The 24,019-nt window shown below is 38.8% G+C and overlaps 2 protein-coding genes across 3 annotated transcripts; one reads left to right on the forward strand and one right to left on the reverse strand.

The window, feature by feature from the left end:
* The first annotated feature begins 8,263 nt into the window (after positions 1–8,263).
* On the forward strand, positions 8,264–11,440 carry LOC104454391. The gene is made up of 3 exons (XM_010069220.3): positions 8,264–8,814; positions 9,042–9,316; positions 10,857–11,440. Exons 1-3 carry the CDS (start codon positions 8,529–8,531, stop codon positions 10,920–10,922), a joined length of 627 nt encoding a protein of 208 aa, XP_010067522.1. The 5' UTR covers positions 8,264–8,528; the 3' UTR covers positions 10,923–11,440.
* Positions 11,441–13,216: 1,776 nt separating this feature from the next.
* LOC104454392 (cytochrome P450 90A1) lies at positions 13,217–17,593 on the reverse strand. Of its 2 annotated transcripts, none has more exons than XM_010069221.3 (8): positions 16,750–17,593; positions 16,375–16,524; positions 15,408–15,656; positions 14,315–14,401; positions 14,119–14,197; positions 13,902–14,011; positions 13,679–13,809; positions 13,217–13,587 (listed from the first exon to the last, which is right to left on the reverse strand). In XM_010069221.3, exons 1-8 carry the CDS (start codon positions 17,275–17,277, stop codon positions 13,488–13,490), a joined length of 1,434 nt encoding a protein of 477 aa, XP_010067523.1. In that variant the 5' UTR covers positions 17,278–17,593; the 3' UTR covers positions 13,217–13,487. The 2 variants fall into 2 exon arrangements, with proteins under 2 accessions (XP_010067523.1, XP_010067524.1); XM_010069222.3 differs by having other exon boundaries at positions 13,902–14,008; positions 16,750–17,591.
* Positions 17,594–24,019: the final 6,426 nt, after the last annotated feature.

A 24,019-nucleotide genomic window follows, 5' to 3' on the forward strand; every position in this document is an offset into this window, starting at 1 on the left:
TTCGTGGGCCGAAGGGCCCGTCATCTCTTCGGCCCAAAAAAAGGCCCATCATCTAAAAATGGAACCCAGAGAAAAACTTTCCTGGGCCAAAGGGCCCATTTTATTCAAATGAAGCCCAAAACGAGCCCCGAGGATGGGATTTTCCAGGGCTCTTGAGATCTTTGCGTCGTCCCCGACGCGGTACCATAGAACCAATTTAGTATTAGTCCCCCTTGCACGATACGCGCATTAGTCGTCGGCCGAATACGAAATTACGTGCTTTCTTTTTTCTTTTTCTTTTTTCTTTTATGGAGAGTGTTCCGTTAAATAAATGTGTAATTTATTATTTAAATATCTAATACTCACCATCATGTATAAAATGGACTTTAGTATGCAATTGAGAACCAAATAAGGGATAGGAAATATTCAAACTCAAGATTTCCTGCCTAATACCATATGTTATGTCCCACAAAATCTTTCATAATAACAAAATAGAAGGTCCGAGCTCAAATTTTTCAGACTCCTATTTACTCAATAATTACATATTTCCATGGTTCGGGTTAAGATTGCAATCCACTCTATGTACAAAGGGAGTATTAGGATTTCAAAGAATTAAATATTAACTCATGCATTTATTTAATAACTCGAATTTTTCGAACGATGAACGGGAATCACACGAAATCCTCCATGCATGCTTCTTTTGTTTCTAGGATACGTAAATTCCATCACATCATCGATGGGAGCCGTCCTCCATAATGAGCAATGTTCGTGTTGGCGTTTTGGCGAGACACGTTCATTGCCCAACTCCGGGAAGGAACACACATGGAGGCTTCCCAGACAAGTTGCTCATGTACCTTCAATTCGATTCCTTCTAGAATTCTTCTTCTTCTTTTTTTTTTTTTTTTTTATAAACTATAGATTTCGGGCCCATTGGAACCGTGGATTGGTTTCTTATCGAGATGAAGCCCGCGTACGACACGCGTGGGCGACATTCAAAGAACGAACAAAAGAACCCCACTCAACTTCCCCCGGAAGGCGTCCCCCAATCTCTATCTCCAGCCACGCGATGCACACGTATACAGTTTCTCTACAGTTTCGATGTCGATTTAGGATTTGACGTTTCGGATATTTTCAGGCCCTACATTGGACAGATTGATGTCCTGCACTAGATCGAAGAAGATAGAGAAAGTTGCCGTCCTTGTGTACATCCATTAATTAGAGCGGGGTGACGTGGGATTCCCGGTCGGTTGATATGACGGGGGGTCTCGTCTGAAGGAACCCATGTACAAGGAAAAGTCTTAGCGGTTCCCTGGTCGATAATCGCGAGTACATGTGCGATTAGATGCATGACACGTATCCGATCGTCTGTCCAAGTACGATGTGTAGGGCTGTCTCGAGTTAGCTTTTGGCGGGCTAGACCAAATTCACTATTTCCATCCCTTTAGAGTAAAAAAATTAGTATCGAGAGTTCGAACCATTAGAGATTTCAAAAAAATTGAAACGTTTAATGAAATATTGTCAAAAATCGACTCGAAACGTAATATTGGTTCAATGCTTGTCTTATTAACTAATTATTTTTATAGAATTTTCGTTAATAGGCACGTTAGTAGTAAATGTTAAACATCCCCAGAAAAAAATTCATCATTTTTAACAAATTATCATTCTCGCATTACATGTAATTTGTGCATAAAAAGTGAAAATATATTCTTATTAAGCATGCATTCGATTCAAGATTGACTACCTTTTTTCTTACACCAATTTGTATTATGTAAGATGTGGTTGAAAGTAGACTATTTTTCGATCCGAAAATGGATTTTGTCGCCTTTTCTCATCCTCTTCTTGTTGTTGAGATCCCATATTTTGTTTGTCTGGAAAATGGGAATTGCCGACTCTTGGCTTAGCTCTGCTTGTCAAATCCAAGTGGAGAATCTTCTTTTATCTAAAAATTAGCTTGAAAGAAAAAAATAATAATTGAAATTTCGTAGTTTGGTCTATAGCAACCCAAGGACTAGGGACGTGCGGTGGCTGCACCATAGCCAGCCATGACAGCGGCCGTCACATGCGATTCCAACGTCGGCCCAACGCGGCGGCTCAGCAGAGCAGACACCCATCAAGGCCACGTGTCTCTTTATTTGGCGGCTTGGCTCGGCCTACTTAAAAGGACCAGAAAAAATCACGGGCAATTTTCTATGGAAAAGTATATAAAAAATAAAAACTGTTATCCTCAATGTCAATACCGGTTAGATAACGTAAAATTGATTAACGTTTAGCTATTACTGACCATAAATCATCAAAATATTTAAAATTAAATTGATAAATTAAATCGAGGTTCGTCCGATTAATTTGAGATTATTTAAGGTTATAATTCTTCAAAATAGAGATTCTAGAACATACCTTTTTTTCACACCTAGACATCAACAAATTGACAAGCCCTTAGACCAAATTCAACACGTTTAGCAACTTCCGCAAGAAAGATGTTCACGGACGGATAGTCACCGTTCCCCTCTGCTCCAGAAATTCCTTTCCAGGTGTAAGAAATTTCCTCCATAATTAAGCTTCCGAATCGCATCTTAAACTCAGAATTTCGCGAGTAATCAATGAGCAGGTTTCATTATCAATGACGCAATCCTTTGCCCCCGATTAGGTCTTGCCTATTCTGATCTCCAACCAATTTACATCACAACAAATTAAATTGTAAGGGGGTAATTGCTGACGTGATGCAATCCGTGTTGATCTTATTGCCCAAGCAAAAGCCCGAACGGATTAAATAGGAATTACGGAAGTTTAGTCAAATGATTATTTAGATTAGTGCCTCTTTTAATTTAATCTCTACTCAAGCTTTGTGCTTGCCGATCTTTTTCGCCTGCCTTCCTAAAGCAGGCGCTAGCTATGACGCAACCCGTTTGATTTTTCTTCCCTTCTAATATAATTCCCACTAGGCATGACATGAGATTTTTCATCTTCTGCATCATTATCTTTGGTCCACACAATATGTTAGATGGCGCTATTCGTCCGATCTCTGAATTTCAAATCTCCTCATCAATATCATCATGTCAACTGCTGTTCCACTAATTAAAGAAAAAGATGGATTGGGACGCAATATACGTCAACACCAAGTATGCATTGACATAATTTACAATACTTCCGTGAATCCTGTAAAGAAAAAGCGATGGAATACGAAACTAGCATTATGTCGTTTGTACCGAACAAAGGGAATATGTCGACTTTGTAACTCTGGGTATTATTCAAAGGTGTTAATCTCTTTTAGAGGGTTGATCGCTTTTGCAAAAGATGGGAGATCAGGATAAGATAAAAAGATACGTTCAGACGACGAGGGATGGCCGTTGTTTCGGTTTGGGGTCTTTCGGTGAAGCCCTTTTTCGCCGCGGTGTCAAGGTCTAGGTTTGTCCCTTTACCTTTCCATCGTCGGCAAGGAAAACAGATAAGGCCTTGGTTTAAAGAAAAAGCATGCAACCCATTAGAATAAAAGATGCTTTACTTGCTCCCAAATACATACAAAAAGTTAAACCCCAGGAACCATTTCCTTTGCCTAATCCTTTGTTTCTTAACCACTCCTGCGTATGATCTCATAAGGAGGTTGACAAGTGGAGACTTTTGGCAAGACAGGAGGAGCTCCACTTGAATTTTAGCTTCTCTAATTAACAAATCTAGAGCGTAGAAGTTAAGATTCCGTTTGTTTTACGAAAAATAAATAATTTGTAAAATATTTTTTGTATTATTAATTTCCCGCAAATGAAATGGAGTCTGAAAAGATAGTTTTATCTAGTGTTTCACATGATTTTGGACATATTTTACCAAATCTCACCGCGAGGGGATACAAAAGTCATTTTATGTCAACTTCAAAGCACAAAAGCTCTAGATCATGGTAGAAGCAATCTATAAGGTTAAAACTAGAGAAATCACAAAAGGCAAACCCTAGTATCTTGTGGATTCCACGGAATTTGAGCTTTTCTAATTGACAAATTAAGAGCATAGAAATTAAAGGTTCCATTTATTTTGTGAAAAATGAATAATTTTAATATTTTTTTTATAATGATTATTTGTATCATTTGAAATGATTAAACAATTTGAAAATGCTATCATTGTCAGTAACAATTTATGCCTATATACTTTCGTCAACAATGGAAATATATTTCATTCATTCATTTTTTGTAAGCAATACAAACAATTATTTTTAGGAAAATATTTTTCAAACAATTAATTTTCTACTAAACAAATGGAACTAAAAGGTAATTTGTTAAGTGTTTTCACACAAATTGAATCTATAAGGGGATACAGAAGCCATCTTATATCAACTTTAAAAGCACGTAAACTGTAGATTGTTATAGAAGCAGTCTATAAAGTAAAAACTAGAAAAATCATGATAAGCAAACCCTAGTATCTCTAGACCGCACAGAATGTCAATATTATTCCGCAATATCTGATAGAGATTGCCAGTATTTATTTTTGGATTTGACTCGTCGGTATCCAGAACGGAAGTCCCTTTTGAAACCCTAATCCTCCATGTGACAATGGCAAAGCGATCTTACATATTAATAGTTTGACAGGGATATACAAAAGCGATAGTACATTAACTTAAGTACAGCTTATTTTGCACCTAAAAGCAGTCTGAAATTGTAAAATCTAGACCCCACAAAACAAAAGCAAAACTCTAGTGTTCTTGCATAAGCATGATTTGCGCCTAATTATTAAGATTCCGTTTGTTTTACGAAATATAAATAATTTATAAAATAATTTTCGAATTATTAATTTCCTGCAAAAGAAATGGAGTCTAAAAGATAGTTTTATCTAGTGTTTCACATGATTTTGGACATATTTTATCTAATCTCACCACAAGGGGATACAAAAGTCACCTTATGTCAGCTTGAAAGCACAAAAGCTCTAGATCATCGTAGAAGCAATCTATAAGGTTAAAACTAGAGAAATCACGAAAGGCAAACCCTAGTATCTCATGGACCGCACGGAATTTGAACTTGACTAATTAACAAATTAAGAGCATAGAAGTCAAAGGTTTCCTTCTTTTCTTTTTTGAGAAAAAGTAAATAATTTTAAAAATATTTTTCTGATAATGATCGTTTGTACCATTTGAAATAGTTGGTCAATTTAAAAATGCTATCATTGCTAGCAACAATTAATGCTTATATACTTTCGTGAACAATGGAAATATATTTCCTTCACTCATTTTTTGTAAACAATACAAGTAGTTATTTTTAGGAAAATATTTTCTAAATCATTAATTTTCTACAAAACAAATGGAACTAAAAGATAATTTGTGAAGTGTTTTCTCACGAATTGAATGTATAAGGGGATACGGAAGCCATCTTGTATCAACTTTAAAGCACATAAACTCTAGATCGTTGTAGAAGCAGTCTATATGATAAAAACTAGAAAAATCACAAAAGGCAAACCCTTGTATTTCGGTGACCTACGGAATGCCGATATTATTCTAGAATGTTTGATAGAGATTGCCCATATTTATTTAATTTTCTACAAAACAAATGGAACTAAAAGATAATTTGTGAAGTGTTTTCTCACAAATTGAATGTATAAGGGGACACAGAAGCCATCTTATATCAACTTTAAAGCACATAAACTCTAGATCGTTGTAGAAGCAATCTATAAGATAAAAACTAGAAAAATCACGAAAGGCAAACCCTCGTATTTCGTTGACCGACAGAATGCTGATATTATTCCAGAATGTTTGATAGAAACTGCCCGTATTTATTTTTGGATTTAACTCGTTGGTATCCAAAATGGAATTCCCTTTTGAAACCCTAATCCTCCAGGCCGTTGTACACAACATTGGCAAAACGATCTTACATATTAATAGTTTGAAAGGGATATACCAAAGCGATCCTACATTAACTTAAGTACAACTTATTTTGCACCAAAAGCAGTCTGAATTTGTAAAATCTAGACCCCAAAGGACAAAAGCAAAACTCTAGTGTTCTCGCATGAGCATGATTTGCGCCTGATTATAATACCCCTATCGTCCTGCAAAACTGGCGATTCGTTTCAATTTGCTCCTTCAATTGAATCTGGACCCATTAATGTTGGCGCCATCTTCTTCCCATCTCACTCATTCCAATTCAGTTTCTCGACACCCGATGTTAACTACCACCAATCTCTCTCCTTTGGAGTAACTAACAACGAACCTGACCATCGTCCTGCACAAGCTATTCTTCTTTATTGGAGAAATTCGACAAATTTGCAGTTGAACCTAACTGAAAAAAAAAAAACAATGGGGAGGGAAAAAAAATGTTGACGGGAAAATTAAGACATGGATGGGAATGATACGACGAGACAAAGGTGCATGTGATCACATGATTCGAATCCGTCGGTTCCGCCATCCCCGGTTGGATTGACTCTTGCTTATTTTTATGCATTCTCGATCGCTTGGGTTCATGCATCGTTCGTAGCGACATGTGGAGAATAGAAATGCGTTGTGTGGCTCCAAAGCATGCTTTGTTTATGTAGGGTTTGGCCACACCTAATCAATGACGAAGTAGCCGAATAGAAAGACGAAACGTTGAACACCCACTTTTGTTCTCCGTTTTGACCAACGAAGAAAGCAGAAGATTCATTTGTGATGGTCGTTGGAGAGAAGAAGCAATCAAAATATTGGAGGGTCTTGTTGTATTTTAGAAAAATCGAGGGAGAGAATGTGGGAAAAGCAAGACGGGGGGATTCGAGTTAAAACCCTTCTTTCATCCTCCAATTATTACGAAAATAACTAGAATCAACACGTACTACACGCGGGGCGAAAATTGTCAAATGAAACTGTAGGGCCGTCATGCCAATGGTTTTTGGGACTCTATTTTTGCCATCAACGACAAATTTACTTTTCGACTACATAGCTATAGATTCCTGATGTTTCTTATATGTATGTCGATGTCCATCGAGTCATAATTGTGTGCATAGGTGGACCAAGCTTGCTTACAAACCCCGGCACAAATCAAATCACGTAACTATAAATTCCCCAATTACAACAAAGTTGGATATAAACATGATGAACAAACATTCATATAACTTTCTTCGACCACATTGATACTCCAAGGAGTGGTTAAGACCATCATCAATCATTAACATCGAAGATTACCCACAAAAAAAATTCCTAAACGTAAAAATAAAAAGAAAAATGAAAGATAAATACAAATAAGTAAATATATATAAAATTTAGATTTTTTTAAATTAAAAAATATTTACATTAGCACTAATCATGCCATATATACAATTAATGTTTACATCAGTGATTTTTGGCTAAAATGGGTAAAAAAAATTCATTGACAAATTGTCAAAAGATTTAAAACTAAATTAACTAAATTGAAAAGTTGAAAACTAAATTGATATAAATATAATAATTTTAAAAAAATAGTAATTTTCCCATCATTAATGAGTCCCCAAGAGCTAACGTACTACATACTTGCATGCGTCCCTGTCATTCTAATCTAATTCCTTAAGCACTAATAACACCTTGGTTTCTTCATAAGTTCTGAGTAACAGGCTTAGGACTTTTTTTATTGGTTGATTATCCCACATCATTAATAAGTCCCTCAAGAATTAACGCACTGTGTAATTGCATCCACCCCAGTCATTCTAATCTAATCCCTTAAATGCTAAGGATTTCTATTGGCTTCTTCCTATGCTTCCAGAAATGGAAGAAGAATCACATTCTCCTCACGACAATTAAACATCGCACGCGGTGCGAAAGAAGTTCCTTCTTCCTTCCCCTCGAATTTTCGACGCGGTGATTTCCTCTCCGAAAGGTTACGTTTTCTAAGAACGAGTCTCTTGCTTTTTTTTGCCTTTCGCATCTGGGAATTCCCCCGCCGAGTGTGTGAAAATCTGGAATTCCCCGCCAAAATGTGGGAAAACGGAAAAAAAACGAGCTTTAGTATTCAAGTCAAAAACCATCTTTGCATCTGTTCCCTTTTTGTCTTTTGACTTTTTTAATTGTATAAACCATGTTTTTTTGGTCAGAATAAACCCATGTTCACATTAAAAGAAAAATACCTTTTTTTTTTTGCTGCGCCGGTAATTTAAAAAGAAGAAAGAAAGGACGCAAGAGAGAGAAAGGGCAAGCGGACAATCTCCTAAAATTTTGATCGAGATTCTCACATGTCTCTTCCCTGTTCCTGAGAAACGTAATCGTTATTGTCGTTAATCTGTGCAGAGAGAGAGAGAGAGAAAGGGGTAGGGGACCCTTGGTTTGACCGGTAACTTGCGGGCGGGTGCAACGCCACTCCCTTTATAATTGTCGTCACTCCGTGCCTTCGCCCCACGCAGAGGACGACCAGTCCAGTCAAAAGATCGCACCTTTCAGCTCCGCCTCCACCTTCCTCGTCTTCCCTTTTAAGCCTCCCTTCGCTTCGCGTCCCCTCCTCAACTTCCCTCTTCCCGACGCGACGCGCTCCGACACCGCAGCAGCAGCAGCAGCAGCAGCGAAGAAGAAGAAGAATTTTCAAAGAAATTCAAGTGGGGCGGTCCGCAGTTGGGTTTTTGTTCCTGTTTTTTTCGTGGGGCGAGACATGATGGGGTTGTGGTCCAAGGAGGAGCGGTCGAGAAGGGTGCTGCGGGGGGTGAAGACCGTCTTCTTCCTCATCACCATGCTCATCTCCCTCCTCCTCTTCTCCGCCCCGATCCTCCTCGTCATCGCCGACGCGCTCTTGCCCTCGGCCCTGCTCTCCGCCTCGCTCTCCCCCTCCTCGCCGTCCCTGCAGGACGGGCTCTCCGCCCACTTCGCCGACTACGACTTCCGATACTCCCTCATCGATATCCCCCTCGTGTCGATCGTCAGATCGGCTATCATCATCTGTAAGTGCGCCCCAATCCTCATTCTCGGACCGCGAATCGTTATGTGGGTTGGCACGCAGGCCATCTGTTTGCGGAAAAAGCCGGAAAAGCTTTGCTTTTTCCTTAAGAAACAAAAGAAAGACGCATTTTTGCCATCGTTTTGTGCCGTCCTGTGAATTGGGTGTTCGAATCTACTGAGAAATATTTCGGGTTTCTGATGTTTTTTCAGTTTTATGGGATTACTGCAGGTGTGTACAGCTTGTGTGATGGACCGAGGCTTTCAAGAGGGCCGTACTTGGGAATCACGACCGTTTGCTCATTGCTGTCCCTGGCGTTTGTCTCGTTGAAGGCTTCCTACGTGCTCAGTGTACCGAATACAAGCAGAGGAGGATATGCCAGAGCTTTGGAGATGGCTCTGTTCATGTCTTCTTGGCTTCTGGCGATTGGCCATGTCGTTGTGGCGTATAAGATCAGTTGCCGGGAAAGAAGAAAGCTTCTCGTTTACAAGATTGACATTGAAGCTGTAAGTATCTCTTTAATTTCTTTTCCTTTTTTGCACTTAGAAAAAATGAAGCATATCTTTTATTTGCTGGAACATTAACATTCGAACTTCGCATTCTGTATTGAGAATTCTTTGGTAGATCAGACTGCAAAGGCGAGGAAACTTCTGACGCCATTAATGGAAAAAATGGGAGTTGGAAAGGAAATAAACAAATCCCATCTTTTTGCTTAGGGTTGAAGAATTCAAATGAGTTCATCTAGAAGGTCAAAACTGCCGAGCAGTCATGGCTAACGTTGCCGAGTCTTGTAAACGTCTTTGTCTGCACCGCATGCCTGTCATGATCCCTGCTTGTCCTTTTCTAAGTAAAAACTCCTCATCACATGTTAATGGACTCAACATCGGTAGTGAAAAACAAAAAAAAAAAAAACAATTGTATATATTATAAAGTAAAGTAAAAATCTCATCGGAATCCTAAATCCCGGGTAGTGGCTAGTGCATGTGAAGGAAGCCTTGCGCATGTTTGGAGATTACCCATGTCCATCTGTCCCGAAAGTTCATATATAAAAAGAAGAACCAGTACTCATGGCTTATGAGTCCTTATGAGTCCTGTAGGTAGAAGTCATATGAATCCGCATAAAAGGAGGGTTGGTGAAGCTTAGCTTATCTTGTTCTGGCCCAAAAAATTGTAGGTAATCTTTAAAATCTGAGCTCTGGTCCCCCTATTACTGACCAAATTCATGTAGTAACTCAAGAATCTCATACAACTGGGGATGGGCGGGACAGAGCAGGTCAGCCGCCCTTCATAATGAAAGAGAGAGAGAGAGAATATGTTGCTCTGGATTGGACTATGTGTGGTCGCCATTCGCAAAATTTTTGCAACTGACAGCCACAACTTATTAACTAGAATATATGCCTACTCATGCTCTGTATACATGTAGATCCAGCGCATCTTTGCTACTGCATGTGCACTCTCTTTCTCAATAATATTCCTCTGTTTCTTTAGGTCAGAGGGATAACATTATTATTCACCGGATTTTGTTTGTTCCTCACCTAATTTATAAGATGGACACAGTTGATATTTGATTAAACATAGTGCCGGACCACTGCTCCATGCCCAATTCTGAAACATTAGGAAGCTATTTTTGGCTTCTGGTTTCTACAATAATGGGCTACCTTGCTGAAAAGCCACGCGGTCCTTAGCCTAAATTCGACAATTGATGTCCTTCCCTGCTTTCCTAACACATGCTCCATGTTATTCACAATATTCACATTCATTTGAGAATTCAGATTCTTGCTTAGTGACTGTGACCCACGAATGGCCCCCTCTTCAGATGTATCTTTAAGCTGTGTGGAGGGCGTGCCAACTGATGGAAACCCCATTTCCTAGCTGGCCACAGTTCTTGTCTTGATCTTTTCCACGTGAATAATTCCCCACTTTATAGAGCACCGAAATTTGAATATTTCCACTTAGCAGATAGTCAAGAGCCATGTACGCACATCACTGCCACCGGGAAGTTTGAAAGTTGGGGAAATTATTAATCTATTCGTGTCATGCCTGCAGGTCTCCGCTTGCAAGAATGGGTTCCCCAGATATCAGAAGATTCTCCAGGAAGAGAGAGAGAAATGAAAGTTGAAAAAAAACAAAGGGTTGGTTGGGGATTTGACAGGAGGAGGAGGAGGAGGAGACTAACACACACCCAACTTCTGATTTTTCTTCCCATTTAGCTCTGTCACGTTCGGACAGGATCGGGTTTCGGGCAACTGGTTGATCCAAACAAACGTTGACAATTAGGTCCGCAGAGCTACATATATTAAACATCGTAATGAATGGCGGGCGACTACACGGGGGAGGGCCGTTGATTTTGGTGCGCACCGCAGACGAATCCAAGAAGAGGGAAGTCGGATTCTGACCCTCAGGGAGTCAAATCTAACAGGCGACGAGGCGGCTTTAGACACATTCGCGAAAATGACTCGGACGAACCACATGCTCTGTACTGCACATAGGGTTCCGTCAGTCATTGTTAGAGTTCATAGATTTTTTTTCTTTAATTTTTCTCGGTCCTATCAAATGTAAAGTCTGTATATTTGCTTAAAGGTGGAAGGGCTCAAAATATCAGTCCTAAAATTTTTGTTTCTTTGTTCGAATTTGTGCAGTAGAACCGTAGAAGTCAATCTGCCTCGACATGAGCATTAGTTGAATTCAGCAGACAAGGATGAAAAAACACTTTTACGGGTTGACTTGGACCTTTTCTAACATGTTAATTCGTATCTTCCGATGAAGATTCCAAATTAAGGTATGGCATTAGATCATTATCTCAAAAGATAGACTTAAGTGGATTTTGTCTGGAATAAAGATTTGAAGTAAAAGTGAGCACAGTTTTAGGACAAAATTGATAACTTAAGAAACAAACTAGTAAAAACATGTTTGTTTTTGATTTTTATGATATACATGGTAGATTCTAGTTCTCAAAGAACCCGTTCCAAAGAATAAATGCTAGATTTTAGGTGGAATTGAGAACTTATAACAAGTTTTTATTTTTTCTTATTCTATATCTTCTCATAGTCTTGTGACATTTCATGGTGTCCAATGATAAGTGTGTAATTTAAAATCATTAATTTAAACTTTTATCTTCAGCAATATTTATGATTAAGACTTTTATTTTGTTCACATTTTATAATTTCCATGTGTCTAAATGTGGCTTGTAATTAGTGAATTTTAATAAATGATGGTCATTAGATGTGATGATTTATTCTAATTATTCAATTAAGAGTATGGTTGGAACTTGGATAGATCACTGAATCGACCTTAGAACTTGTGATAAAGTAGGTTTGAGATTCCAAAAATTAAGAAACTTGTTTGGACGAAAATTGAAACTGCTCACCCCTAATTTGAAGTATCCAATTAGTCTCAAATAAAGGCCTAAGTTCGCTTGTTGGAGATTTGGCGACTATTGAGCACTTGATTTTTTTGACAATTAATAAGGGCATTATTGTCCGGAGCAAATTCTCAATAAAGTTTAAAATTAGTTTTAAAAAAAAAAATCTGAGATCCGACGTCATCTGACTCCCAAATTGCTTCGTTTCTTCTTCCTTCCCTCAATGCCCCGAAGGTCCATCCAATTGATCAAATTCGCAAAATAAAGCAGTTGATATTCGCAGGGTTTTTTTGCCTCTTTCCTTTCTTTGTACATGGGCTTACTTCTTGAATTTCTGCAGAAGCTTGTGCCCAAATTGGAAAAACTTTCATGCATAATCTTCTGAAACCGGTCAAATTCGGGTCGAGAAAAGGTGAATAGAGAGACCCGGCTCTGTTTTCGGCATCATCGCACCTATTACTTCCTCTCCATCTTGATCGATATCAACAAAAGGACATGCACATACTCATGGACGGACTCTCTGCAAAAAAGAAATGAAGGACTGAGGGCAGAGAGAAAAACACGGGCTCAAGGTCCTCGACCTTTCGCTATTGCTCGCTCATGACGGCCATCTGCCACCCCCAGAAACCGCTGCAAGAGCACCGTTGCCAGCGTCATTTCCGGCGGACCCAAACCGAGAGTTCCCTAGTTTTAGGCTGTTGCCATGGCTGGAGATCGGGAACTAGAAGTCGCGCTTGATCTTCACTTATGTTAAGCAGTTTTGGGATGGCTTGGACAAAGAAGAAGATGAACAGGAGGAAAGAAAAATAAGGGAATGAAATGTTTGGCGTGGTCAAGTCCTTATTTAAAATCAAATCCACTTTAAACTATTTTTTGAGAAAATGACTTCACTTCAAGTCCCTTTTTTTATCTTTTAAATTTTCCCTATCTTCAGGCTCCCGAATTAATGTCACAACATTCATTCACATGCGTGAACACTCAGAGATGGGAAAGATCGTGAGGAACATTTTTTTGGCAGTAGCAAGAAATTGCAAAGAGCCAGAACTGAGGAGTGCAACTGGTGATGCTTTAGTAGAGCATTCGAATTCTATATGTGCAAATGAATTGCCAGACTCTGAAAATGCAAGGACGCGCAAGCAGGAGAGGCTTGCACAAGGATGCAAAACATTGTTTTTTGCTGCATATATGTATGTACATACTTTTAACAGATGATCCCATATCCCCTCCCGGATGTACAACCCTAGTTTATTTAGCCAAAACCGTGCCATATTAATCAATTGATTCAACCTCCGTAGTAGTTCGCCAATTCTTATATTTTACGAGGATATGTTCCGCCTCTGGAGATTGATGGGATATCGCTTCTGCATCCGGGTGGTCGGGAAGAATACCAGCTTATCTTCCTCAGCTGGAGCCCAGCTGCAAAATTTTTGAAGCTATGTTGATATAACATTCATAAAACACCAACTCATAAAAGGTTCTGAACATTTCGCGGTAGTTATTTTGGCACCTGAAACTGGTGACGAGGTGGTGAAGGAAGACAGCAATTTCTACTCTCGCGAGTTCATATCCCGGGCACAGCCTTGGCCCCCCTCCGAACGGTGTGTAGACATTAACTGCACTGCTTGATGCCCCGTTACTCTGTTCGTCGTATACACAAAATTCACGTCACCTTTTCCAACATACAAGGTCGAAAGTTCCTGTAGACGCATCAAAAGAAAGATTTCACCTACCTGCCACCGCCAAGGATTGAAAGTACGAGCTTCTTTGAAGTACTCGTGGTCTAGATGAACAGCCCTAAACGAAGCAAAGACCTTCCATCCTTTTGGAATCATATAACCTGCTTGAATTGAATCGCAAGTCAAGGTCTTCAGCTAATCAGAACTGATGCAAACGATGCTCTAGATCATCAAAAGAAAGTAGCAATTTTTGCCTAACGAAATCGACTACCTTTTATCTGGACATCTGTCATCGTTCGTCGGAATACCCCACTTATAATGTTTGCGACTCGCAGCGTCTCATTGATCACCTGAACGTGAAAGAGAGGCCAGGGTTAGGATCAGAAGTATCAGAATGTCGACCAGAAAAAAACATATATACACAACCAAACTTCATGGCAATGTATTTGCCCTTTTCTTTTACATACACATTGTGTGAAAGGCATGGACTTGTAATCATTCCACTGCAACCCCTCCGATCGATTCTTGTTTGCCCTGATTTTCTCATGCTCTTCCTGCCAAATGACAGATAGTGACAATTGATCATGCTTAGTGTTGGGCAATGGAGAAACATATGAATCAGCACTTAACTATCAATCAAACATGAGAGAGAGCAGGTTAGGGACATTGATCATGCTTAGTGTTGGGCAATAGACTGTAACTTGTCATGAGAAGAGCATCTGTGTGTTTTCTTTTCTCTTAGACATGGAAAAGGGAGGCAAAAGTGCACAAACTATAACATCATCAATTTCTCTCACTAAGCTCAAAACAACCTAATTAATTCCGATGCGATTTCAGTGCAATCATTCTCGTCCAATTTTTACAAAGAACGCTACCCCACTCCATAATCATTCATAATCATGGATCAGTGCCGAAGCCGAAAATTCACAAGGTCGAAACACCACTCAATGGAGAAAACCTCTCTTGCACTAGGCATTCATAGTTACGTGCATCGAGTTCATGTGATTAAAATATCACGACCGACAAGGCCTCAATTCAACGGCCCTAGTCTGAGGGGGACCTCTGTGATTTTGAAAGCCCAAATAAGTATGCAAAAGCCTTGTCTCATGGGGACGACAAGGGAGGTTGTCGACACCGCTCGCCCTTTCCTCTCTTTTCACTTCTCAAAAAAGCCAGGGGGCGTGCGGTTCCAGGGGCCATCATTAGTCCCGGTGGTACTCCCCAAGTCCCAAGCCATGATGAATCGGGAACATCAGTTTCTACTTTCATGATGACACGCTGTATACTTTTTCCTACTATTCAATACGTGTTATGATACTTTTCATGGCCCTATACGTGCCTTTTCTTCTGTGCATCTTCTTAAATTACTAGAACTTTGATCGATAGATGTTGTGTCCATGTGCATTAAAACAAGGGTTTTGATTCTTTAATGGCACCTTTTTTCGGCAACCTCCACTTTCGGGGCCGTCCTTGGACATGCACATGAATCATTGCGAAAGAAGCCGACGCGTGGACGGCCCATCGAAAGCGATTTTCGTGTCAGTGATTAATCTAAATTACCTTGAGTTGGGCCAAGGCGAGAGGCGTCTCGGTGAGGAACTTGACGGCGAGCGTCATGATCGTCGAGGTGGTCTCGTAGCCGGCGACGAGCAGCGCCACCAGGAAGTCCACGATCTCCTCGTCGGAGAAGCCGCCGCCGTCCCCGGCCAGCAGGGCCCCCAGCATGTCCTCCTTCTTGGCGCCCGTCTCGCTCTCTTTCCTCCTCCGCCTCACCACCAGAGTCAATGCCTCCGCCACTTTTGTCCGTGCCTGAGAAAAAAAGATCCCGAGAAAAACGACAGATTCAGCAACCCAACAAGCACAATTTCCCGAAACTAAACTCCTTTTTTTCTGGATTTGCTTTATGGGCGGTCGAGTTCAAGAATCCACGACTGACAAATGACAAAACTAAGCACGCCACTAAATGGAAAATTGTCTGGTTGGCTGCTTGCTTGATGGGCTTTGGTCATCTTTGTCAGTTTGAGGGGGATGTGACATGAGATTTTTATTGTTCATTATGAAGATATCTGACGCTTAAGCGATGAGATCTGCTTGATTCGGTGCAAAAATCTTAGCAGATCGCACCACTGTCATTCCCTTAAGAATTAGGAACCAAGTGTCGTTTTCACACGTGCGCCAGCCCTTCGGGTGCGCTTGATTTTTCTCTTCATTATCCCTCGAATTCCTGTGCTGATCGGATGGGAAAAGTGACAGGGTTTATGTTGCTCCAAGTAAAATCTCGATGAAAGAAATTTATGAAAGAAAGAAAGGTCAAAAGGGATTATTCGATTAACATGTGAATGGACGGTTATTAGACGTGTGACATGATAATTCGACAAAAGAAAATAGAACATGCGTGACAAAATCGACTTTATATATCCATGATTGTCAGTTGGTATGGGTTTTTTTTTTCTTTTTTTGAGAGATCGATTCTGAAAAGAATGTCAACTGTTGATGATCGTGTCTGACAACAGTAGCGATAAGATACCTTGATGGCGCGGCGGTAGGTGGCGGAGAAGAGGGGAAAGGGGAGGGTGAAAAAGCCTTCGATGACGAGGACGTACTCCTTTCTCAGGCTTTCCGTCCAGTCGCCCGGATCATAGCTCATCAGCTGCTTCACCGTCAGCTCGAACGTGATCTGCCCAACACAATCATCATGCAAACGATATTTTAATGAGATTATTCGCTTCTCCCCAAAAGATCATTTCAATTAATGGGTTAGGTGAACTACGAAAGAGAATTAATCATATGAAGAAAAGAGGATTCTTAGAGGCTTGTATGAACGGAATTATCATCTGATTTTCGAAGTGAATAAAATACTAATATATCGTTGAAACGAGGGAGGAAGATGAAAGCAAAAGACCTTCTTGGCCTCCTCCATGAGCAAGATCCGGTCCGACCACGAGTCGAGGTTGAGCCGGACCAGCCGGTCGATGTCGACCAGCAGGTGGTCCCGGATGATGGAGGAGTTGGCGAAGCTCATGGTGAGCGAGTGCATCCGCTTGTGGAGGCCGCCGGTCATGAGCAGCAGCGAGTGCTTGCCGAGCAGGTTCGCGATCGAGCCGGGGTAGCTGCACTCGAACAGCCGCCCTTCGTTCTGCAGGATGAACCGGTTCGTCTCCGGGTCGGCGGAGAAGACCGTGGGCTCGCCGAAGACGTGGGTCGTGAAGAGGGTCCCGAACCGGCCCACCCGCTCGTCGATGAAGGGCTCCGGGTTCTCGGTCTTGTAGGCGGAGATGAGCTGGAGGGTCTCGCCGACGAGGGGCAGCCCGAGGGTCCCCGGCGGCAGGGGGATCCGCCGCCGGCGGGAGGCACGGAGGAGGAGGAGGAGGAGGAGGAGGAGGGCGGTGAGGGATATGGAGAGGAGGGCAATGGCGATGGAGAAAGCCATGGAGTGGAGAAAAGGAAACGATCACAATGCAAAGTGAAGAGTATGATGATATATAGCTTAGGAGAGAGATACGGATAAGTGTCTGTCGTGCATACGGATTGTGTAGGTGTTGCTCTTAGATGTGAATTGATAGAGAGAGAGATGGAGTTATAGCAGGGAAGGAGAGGAGCACACGAGTGTATCTGGCAAAAGGAGAACAAAAGGGGATGGAGGAGGACAGAGGCAGGTCATTAATGGCGGATTCTTATGATTTTATCATCCCTCTCCCTCTCTCTCTCGACAAGACTACGTGTAAACTGGAAACTAACACGAAAATATTCCTTTAGGGGGTTGCATAATGAAAATTCTCTTTTTTCTTTTCTGGGCCAGAGATATGAATAGGAGAGAGAACGGCAGCCTCCTCTAACTTTCGTATTTCCTTTTTTTTTCGATCCCCCAAAAAAGAAAGAAAATCCACAAACAGTCACTCGTGAACGAAAATACTCAAAACTTTCCAAACTAATCCCAAAAGAAAAATTTCACTAACTTAGGATGATAATGTCCACTATCATCGATGTTTTCGTCCAATATGTTAGGATATGAAATCTTTTTTGATATTATTTTTTAAATATGAAATCTTTTTTGATATTATTTTTTGAATATGAAATCTTTTTTTTATATCTTTTTGAATTTCATATTAGCATACCAACTATAGATGAGTTGGCATTCCATAATTCTTGCTCTGTCAAAGATTGTATATTTCCTTCCCTTTATAAGCATGTACAATCTGTAAATTAAGTCATATGAAAAATCATTCACAAATTGTGAGCTTTTTCACAATGCAAGCTAATGTTACACATGATGTAACTAGGGCCGTCAAATGCGTGAATCGGGTCTCTTCGAAAATGATCCAACCGAAATTAACTCATTTATATGCAACATAAATTAGGAACTCGTATCTGACCCCAACCTATTTATTAAAGGAGTTTCATATCTAATCTAACCTATGTTAAACCACTTTAAGCTCTTAATGTATATAAGTTATTTGAATAGAATCATTATTTCAATTATAAGATGCTGAAGAATTAGCTTTCAACATTGCATATAATTTTCAATTTTTATATTTATTTATAATGAAGAATGAGAGAAAGTACTCGGTAGTGAATCTATAAAATTACAACAACAAATAACATCAAGAAATTGATAATTATATGAAATGTAAGACATTGAAGAAGATGATTTATGCTGACCATGGATTGCAATGATAAGAACTAAGATTAGAATATTATGTAAAAATAACAATGTCAAATACAACCAAGGAAAAATATACTCCAATTACTAATCGACAAAACTTGCAATAATAATGAGCAAAAAAAGAAGTTGCCTTGATATTGTTAATAAGGGTGAAGTCTAACCCATTTTACGAACCCACCAAGACTTCTCTGAATTTGGAATAGTTCAAAAAGGTCATTGTTTTCTCATAGAGCTTGAAGAAAGAGTTAAAAAAATAAATTGGGTTTGAGCAAATTGTAAATACATTCAACACTCTTTTTTTTTTTTTTTTTTTTTAAAACTTTATTACTCTAAATCCATTTACAACCTATTTACTAAACATAATTAATCTATACAATGACTCAACTCATCAAATATGGATTAAGAAATGGATTATCCATTTTGACAGAATTAGATCGTAACTAACGGCACTAACGTACGAAAAGACACGCTAGCAAGAGTAAAAGACATTGCAGACACGTTAGCAAAAGCCAGAGGAGGAATTTCTCTAAAATGATATTGTTTCTGATTTATCTTAATTAGGACTAATCTATTTCATGTACACTTCAGGAGATCACCGTATTCTTTCTTTACCAATTTATTTTTGTACAACACCATCTTAGTCACGCCATGTGTCACGTAAACATGTTTGGACAAAAATTTTAATGGTGAATATTTCTATCTCTTGCTACACTTAGTCTAAATAAAAAGTCTTGGTAACGAATGCTCTTAGATACTTGTCAACCATATTAATTAGAGACATTTCAATTTGCAATAGCATAATATTATGTATCGTTAATAAATAATAACAAAAACATTTGGACGCTGTCCTCTGTGTTTATTTCATCAGTCGCATCCTATTTATGACCTTATTAGAAGAGAGAGACATGAAAACACATTTTTCTCAACTTCAAATGTTGAAATTTATATTAGTTGCGAAACCCCCACGATCTGAATTGTGGCAATGCAATGCCTAAATTTGAGGACTAGATTGCCTAATGCATTGTGGCCAAATATTTTGGTCATATTATTTTGAGTGTCACATGTCACATAAATGATTTTTTTTTAATCTCGCCAAAAAGTAGGCATGCTTGTTCATATTGCATGGTATATGTTCAAATTCATTATTTTGCATAATATGGAAGGGCATACTACCCTTTTTATATTTAAAATCCTGGTGGGAGTGCAAGTTGATGGGAGGAGTACAAGCAACACTAATCAAATAATTAAGTTAATCGGAACTAGTCAAATATATAATTTTTCTGATCTACCTAAGAAAGAAGCATATGTTTGTTTATATTACACGGTGTATGTTCACATTCGTGCTTATTTTTTATGTCATCTTTTTATTGTAATCTAATGTGGGAGGTTCAAACAGCACTAATCAATTAATTAGGTTCAAGCAACACTAAACAACGATTAGGTATAAGAGATGCTGATCTAGCTACTAAGTATTCCAAATTTCATGATCACATTTATTCTTCTTCTTCTTCTTCTTCTTTTTTCCTTTTTCTTAATTTGGATTGATCACGTGGTGAAGTTGGTGAAATAAAACAGAACAATAGAATTTTTAGAGAAAATAAATGAAGAGGGATTTATTTATTCATTTATTTTTGTATAATTTTTTGAACCGCGTGTAATAATGAGCAGCAATTTCTTTTCGCACTTTCCATTTCTCTTTTGCCTCCTTTTTCAGCTTCTCTTTCTATACTGCGAAGCAATATTCTCACGTTGGGTCCACTCCATTCTAGAAGGAATCATGAGCACTTTTTTTTTTCTCCACACTTGGAAAATAATTTGCAAATTTTTTTTTTTGATACCCGTAGGCCATTGAAAGAGGATCGGAGGAAAGAGGGAAATTTTTATTTTATTTGTTCTTGGGAAAAAAGTGAATAAATCATTTATAATTAGCTAATAAGCTTCCCATCAATTAGATAGAATGAGGGAGGCTATCACTGTTCTTTCTGCTTCTATATCACTGTTGAAATGGCCTCTTGCCAAACACATCCAATTTACAGATATTTTTTCCTTTTTCTCTTCATTAAAAACCTTGGGAAATCATTGTTTCGTTGAAGTTGATTTTACTATGAATTAATTCTAAAAGTTTAAATTGATAGAAAATAACATTGTTTATGCTTTATTACGATGATTGTCATTTTACATTGAATTATCTAAAGTGCTTGAGGAAAATAATTTTTAATGTTAAATCCATTGAATTTTGACCTACACCTGGGGTGAGAGAGGGAAAAAAGGAGGGAAGAAAGTACGCTTACCGATTAATTTGTGATTAATTGGCAAATCATCATCAGCTCATGCAAAAACTAATCCATCAAATGCTTTTATGCCACGGTGGGTGAGCCCACCTTTGATAGTAAAGTGAAGAGTAGGGGCTATATTAACCTCTACATGTCCCATAATCGTGAGTTAGCATGATATAGTTAATACGCTTCTTTTTAAGAATTTTATTAAATAGTGCCCGCTAGGTATTTGTTAAGAAACTGTTTAAAGTAAGTTTGCAATTTTTCATGTTATTTTTTTCTTGTATAACGTATAATTATACTAAGCACGTCTAACATATGTGTACTGGCATCCGTTAATAAGACATATAATTTTTTGAATTTTATTGTGTTTGGGTTATCATAAGATGATGGAGCCATATCAAACCACATGGGTCCCATGAACGAAGGATGTTATTTAGCTTTCTGCCCACTAGGCAACCCTTAAATTAGTGATCCCTAATAAGAAATTAGGAAGTATCTCCCATACGTTTTATCATGTAATTTGTCTTTAAGGAAGCTTTTTTTTCCTTTCCTCTCGATTGATTAATCCTAATCATATCAATATCATCATGGTGTTGTGCCCACCCGCACAAACCTCGTTCATTCAAGTAGTAGAACAGGAAATATATATTATAATATGTATTCAAGAGATATATAAGACTTAAAAAAATATTATTAACCCCCATTATCGACATTAAATCAAACTTTCCGCTTTAAAGACACTTTTGACATCCTCCATGACATAAGCACTTAAGTTGCTTTGGGAGAGAAGAAGACAAATAAAAAAACCCTATATTTTCGGCTTGTGGGTCCAGCTATCAAATTCATCTGTTCCCCTAAACTTAGTTTCAGAAAACAAGTGAAACACTAAAAATGAAGACAATATTTAAACAGCTTGATTATGAATGAGACGATGCGCACTATACATTGAATGCATGAGATGAGTTATTTCATCATTTATGGCATTTAATCTCTCTTTATCTAGAAATCATCTTATGCCATAGTCATAGAAGAACAAACCAAACCAACCACCTATATACATCGTGTGTGTTAAATATCAAGGCAAAATGCCCGAGGAGCCAAGTTCTTGACCCGTGAAATTTTAATCAATATGTGCTGAGGGTGATTACGCATATCGAGAGGAATGAATCAAATTTCGAAAATTGGGATACCTATATTTAAACGGAACAACTATTTTCTTGAATGTTTATAAAGACACGCGAAAAGATCATTCTCCAATTACAAGATGGTGTTTTTTCTGAACTTTTTTTTCTTCAAAAAAGGGGGAAATGGCTCTCTCCATCAGATTATGAAAGCAGAAACGAATAGGGAATATACATCATCATCACCCAACGGAATATCAGTCTGGCACGTGTGAATTTCCACAACCTATTATGCTTAATGATGTTGAGCGAAAATGGGAAGATTTGAGATTTTTTCGAAGTGACCCTAAAATCTTGAGTGGTCCATTAAGCATCTCAACCCCCAGCTTTTGCCCTTCTCAGAGGGGGTGGTGAAAGATGAGCTTCGTTGACACGATAGCCTCTTTTTGCTGCTTTGTCTCTAATCAAGTGGCATTAGGACTTAAGTTCTTGGCCAAGTATAGTGTCTCTTTCAGATTCATCCCCCTCTTCGCTTCTATTACTTTTCACTCCCCCCATTGGACCGGTTTGCCATTGAGTATACAACCGCCCCAATTAATCAACTCAATCACCCCCTTTTCATGTTGACAAAGCGGCAGCCACAGTAAAAAAAAGAAAAGGAGAAGAAGAAGTAAAAGAGAGGTTCAGGTGTCACCCAAAGGTCACTGTGCACTGCGGTTTTAACTTTTTATTGAGAGGTGTTGCTTTCTTGCTTGCTAAAGGGGAACATTGCTCTATTTTTCTTCTTATGTCATGTATAATATAACACTTAATAAAAAGGTGGCTTTTCCAAAGGAAAACGACACAAATGGTTTATGAACTTTAGTTTAATGCGCAATGTTATTTCTCAGTTTTAATTTGTTCAATCCCTATATCACATGAGAATGTTCTATTGATTTTCTAAGTAGTAATTAGCAATGTCTTTGGATAGGTAGCTAGGAAAGCATATCACATGAATCTGAAGATTACTTTAGAGATTGAATTGAGGTGTGCTCATAGAATTTTTGAAGCGGTCTATCACATAATATTCTACAATTGAATTTTCTGCATGCTTCGCTGATAATTACATTTGTGTGATTAAGAAAAATACAATATGTTTTGGAAAGAGAGAACAGCTAATTCAACGAGGGGGTGAAATGAGTTATTTATAAATAGAAAAAATAAAAGATTTTGTTAACGAGTGCAATCTTCTATTTTTCTTGTCTTATGTATAACCAGTGCATTAGAAAATTGAAAACTTTTCTTTGATAAATACTGTTAATCAAGATTTTGGAAACGCTTGCTAATAAATTCGTGAAAAACAAAGGGCAATGATCAGCACCTTCGCATTTTCTCTTTCGTCTACGGATGCAACTGAACCCACTTAAGATTTATTGGCTTGATTTAACGAGTAAAAAGGCCATGTTTATATGACTTGAGCATAGGATTCACACTATCAGGCACATATAATTTCATATTCGGGTTATCCATTCGAATTTTGACTCACATCTCACAGGATTTCATGAGGGTACCCGACTTACGATGTCCGGTAAGCTTTCTCGCCGTAAAAGGAAAAGCAAAATCGATCCCCATACATGAGGGATGACAATGAAAGTGCACATCAACAAAATAAATGAAAAAGCAGATGAACAAAGTAAAGAGCTCAAGTGCATCAGAGCTTTTGGGGAAGCAATATTCCAATCACTTCAAGAGGCTCATTAACTCCAAAAACTGCAATTATTCAACATATAATTATCAAGATTCGACCAAAAACATATAATTATCAAAGATCGCTCAACTTCGAGAGAAGTGGATGCCAAAAGGGAGCAGCTGTTGAGGGTACGAACTGTGGTAAAAAGTCAATAGGTTCTTCCTTTAGAAATCAGAAAATAAACAAAAGAAACGAAAGATTGGAAAGCTATGGTGTCTGTGATGGACGGAGGATGATGATGATGATGGCAAGGGCAAAGGTTGTCGTCCACTTGGGCGTGTCGCTCGCGACCGTGTGTGGCCATCGCTTTCTTGCCTTTTGAGCGACATGCTCCGACATTTACACGTTTGGAATCATGGTTTCCCACGATTCATAATTCC

This window comes from Eucalyptus grandis, chromosome 7, assembly GCF_016545825.1.
Source record: "Eucalyptus grandis isolate ANBG69807.140 chromosome 7, ASM1654582v1, whole genome shotgun sequence".
In the NCBI taxonomy this organism is placed as follows: Eukaryota; Viridiplantae; Streptophyta; class Magnoliopsida; order Myrtales; family Myrtaceae; genus Eucalyptus; species Eucalyptus grandis.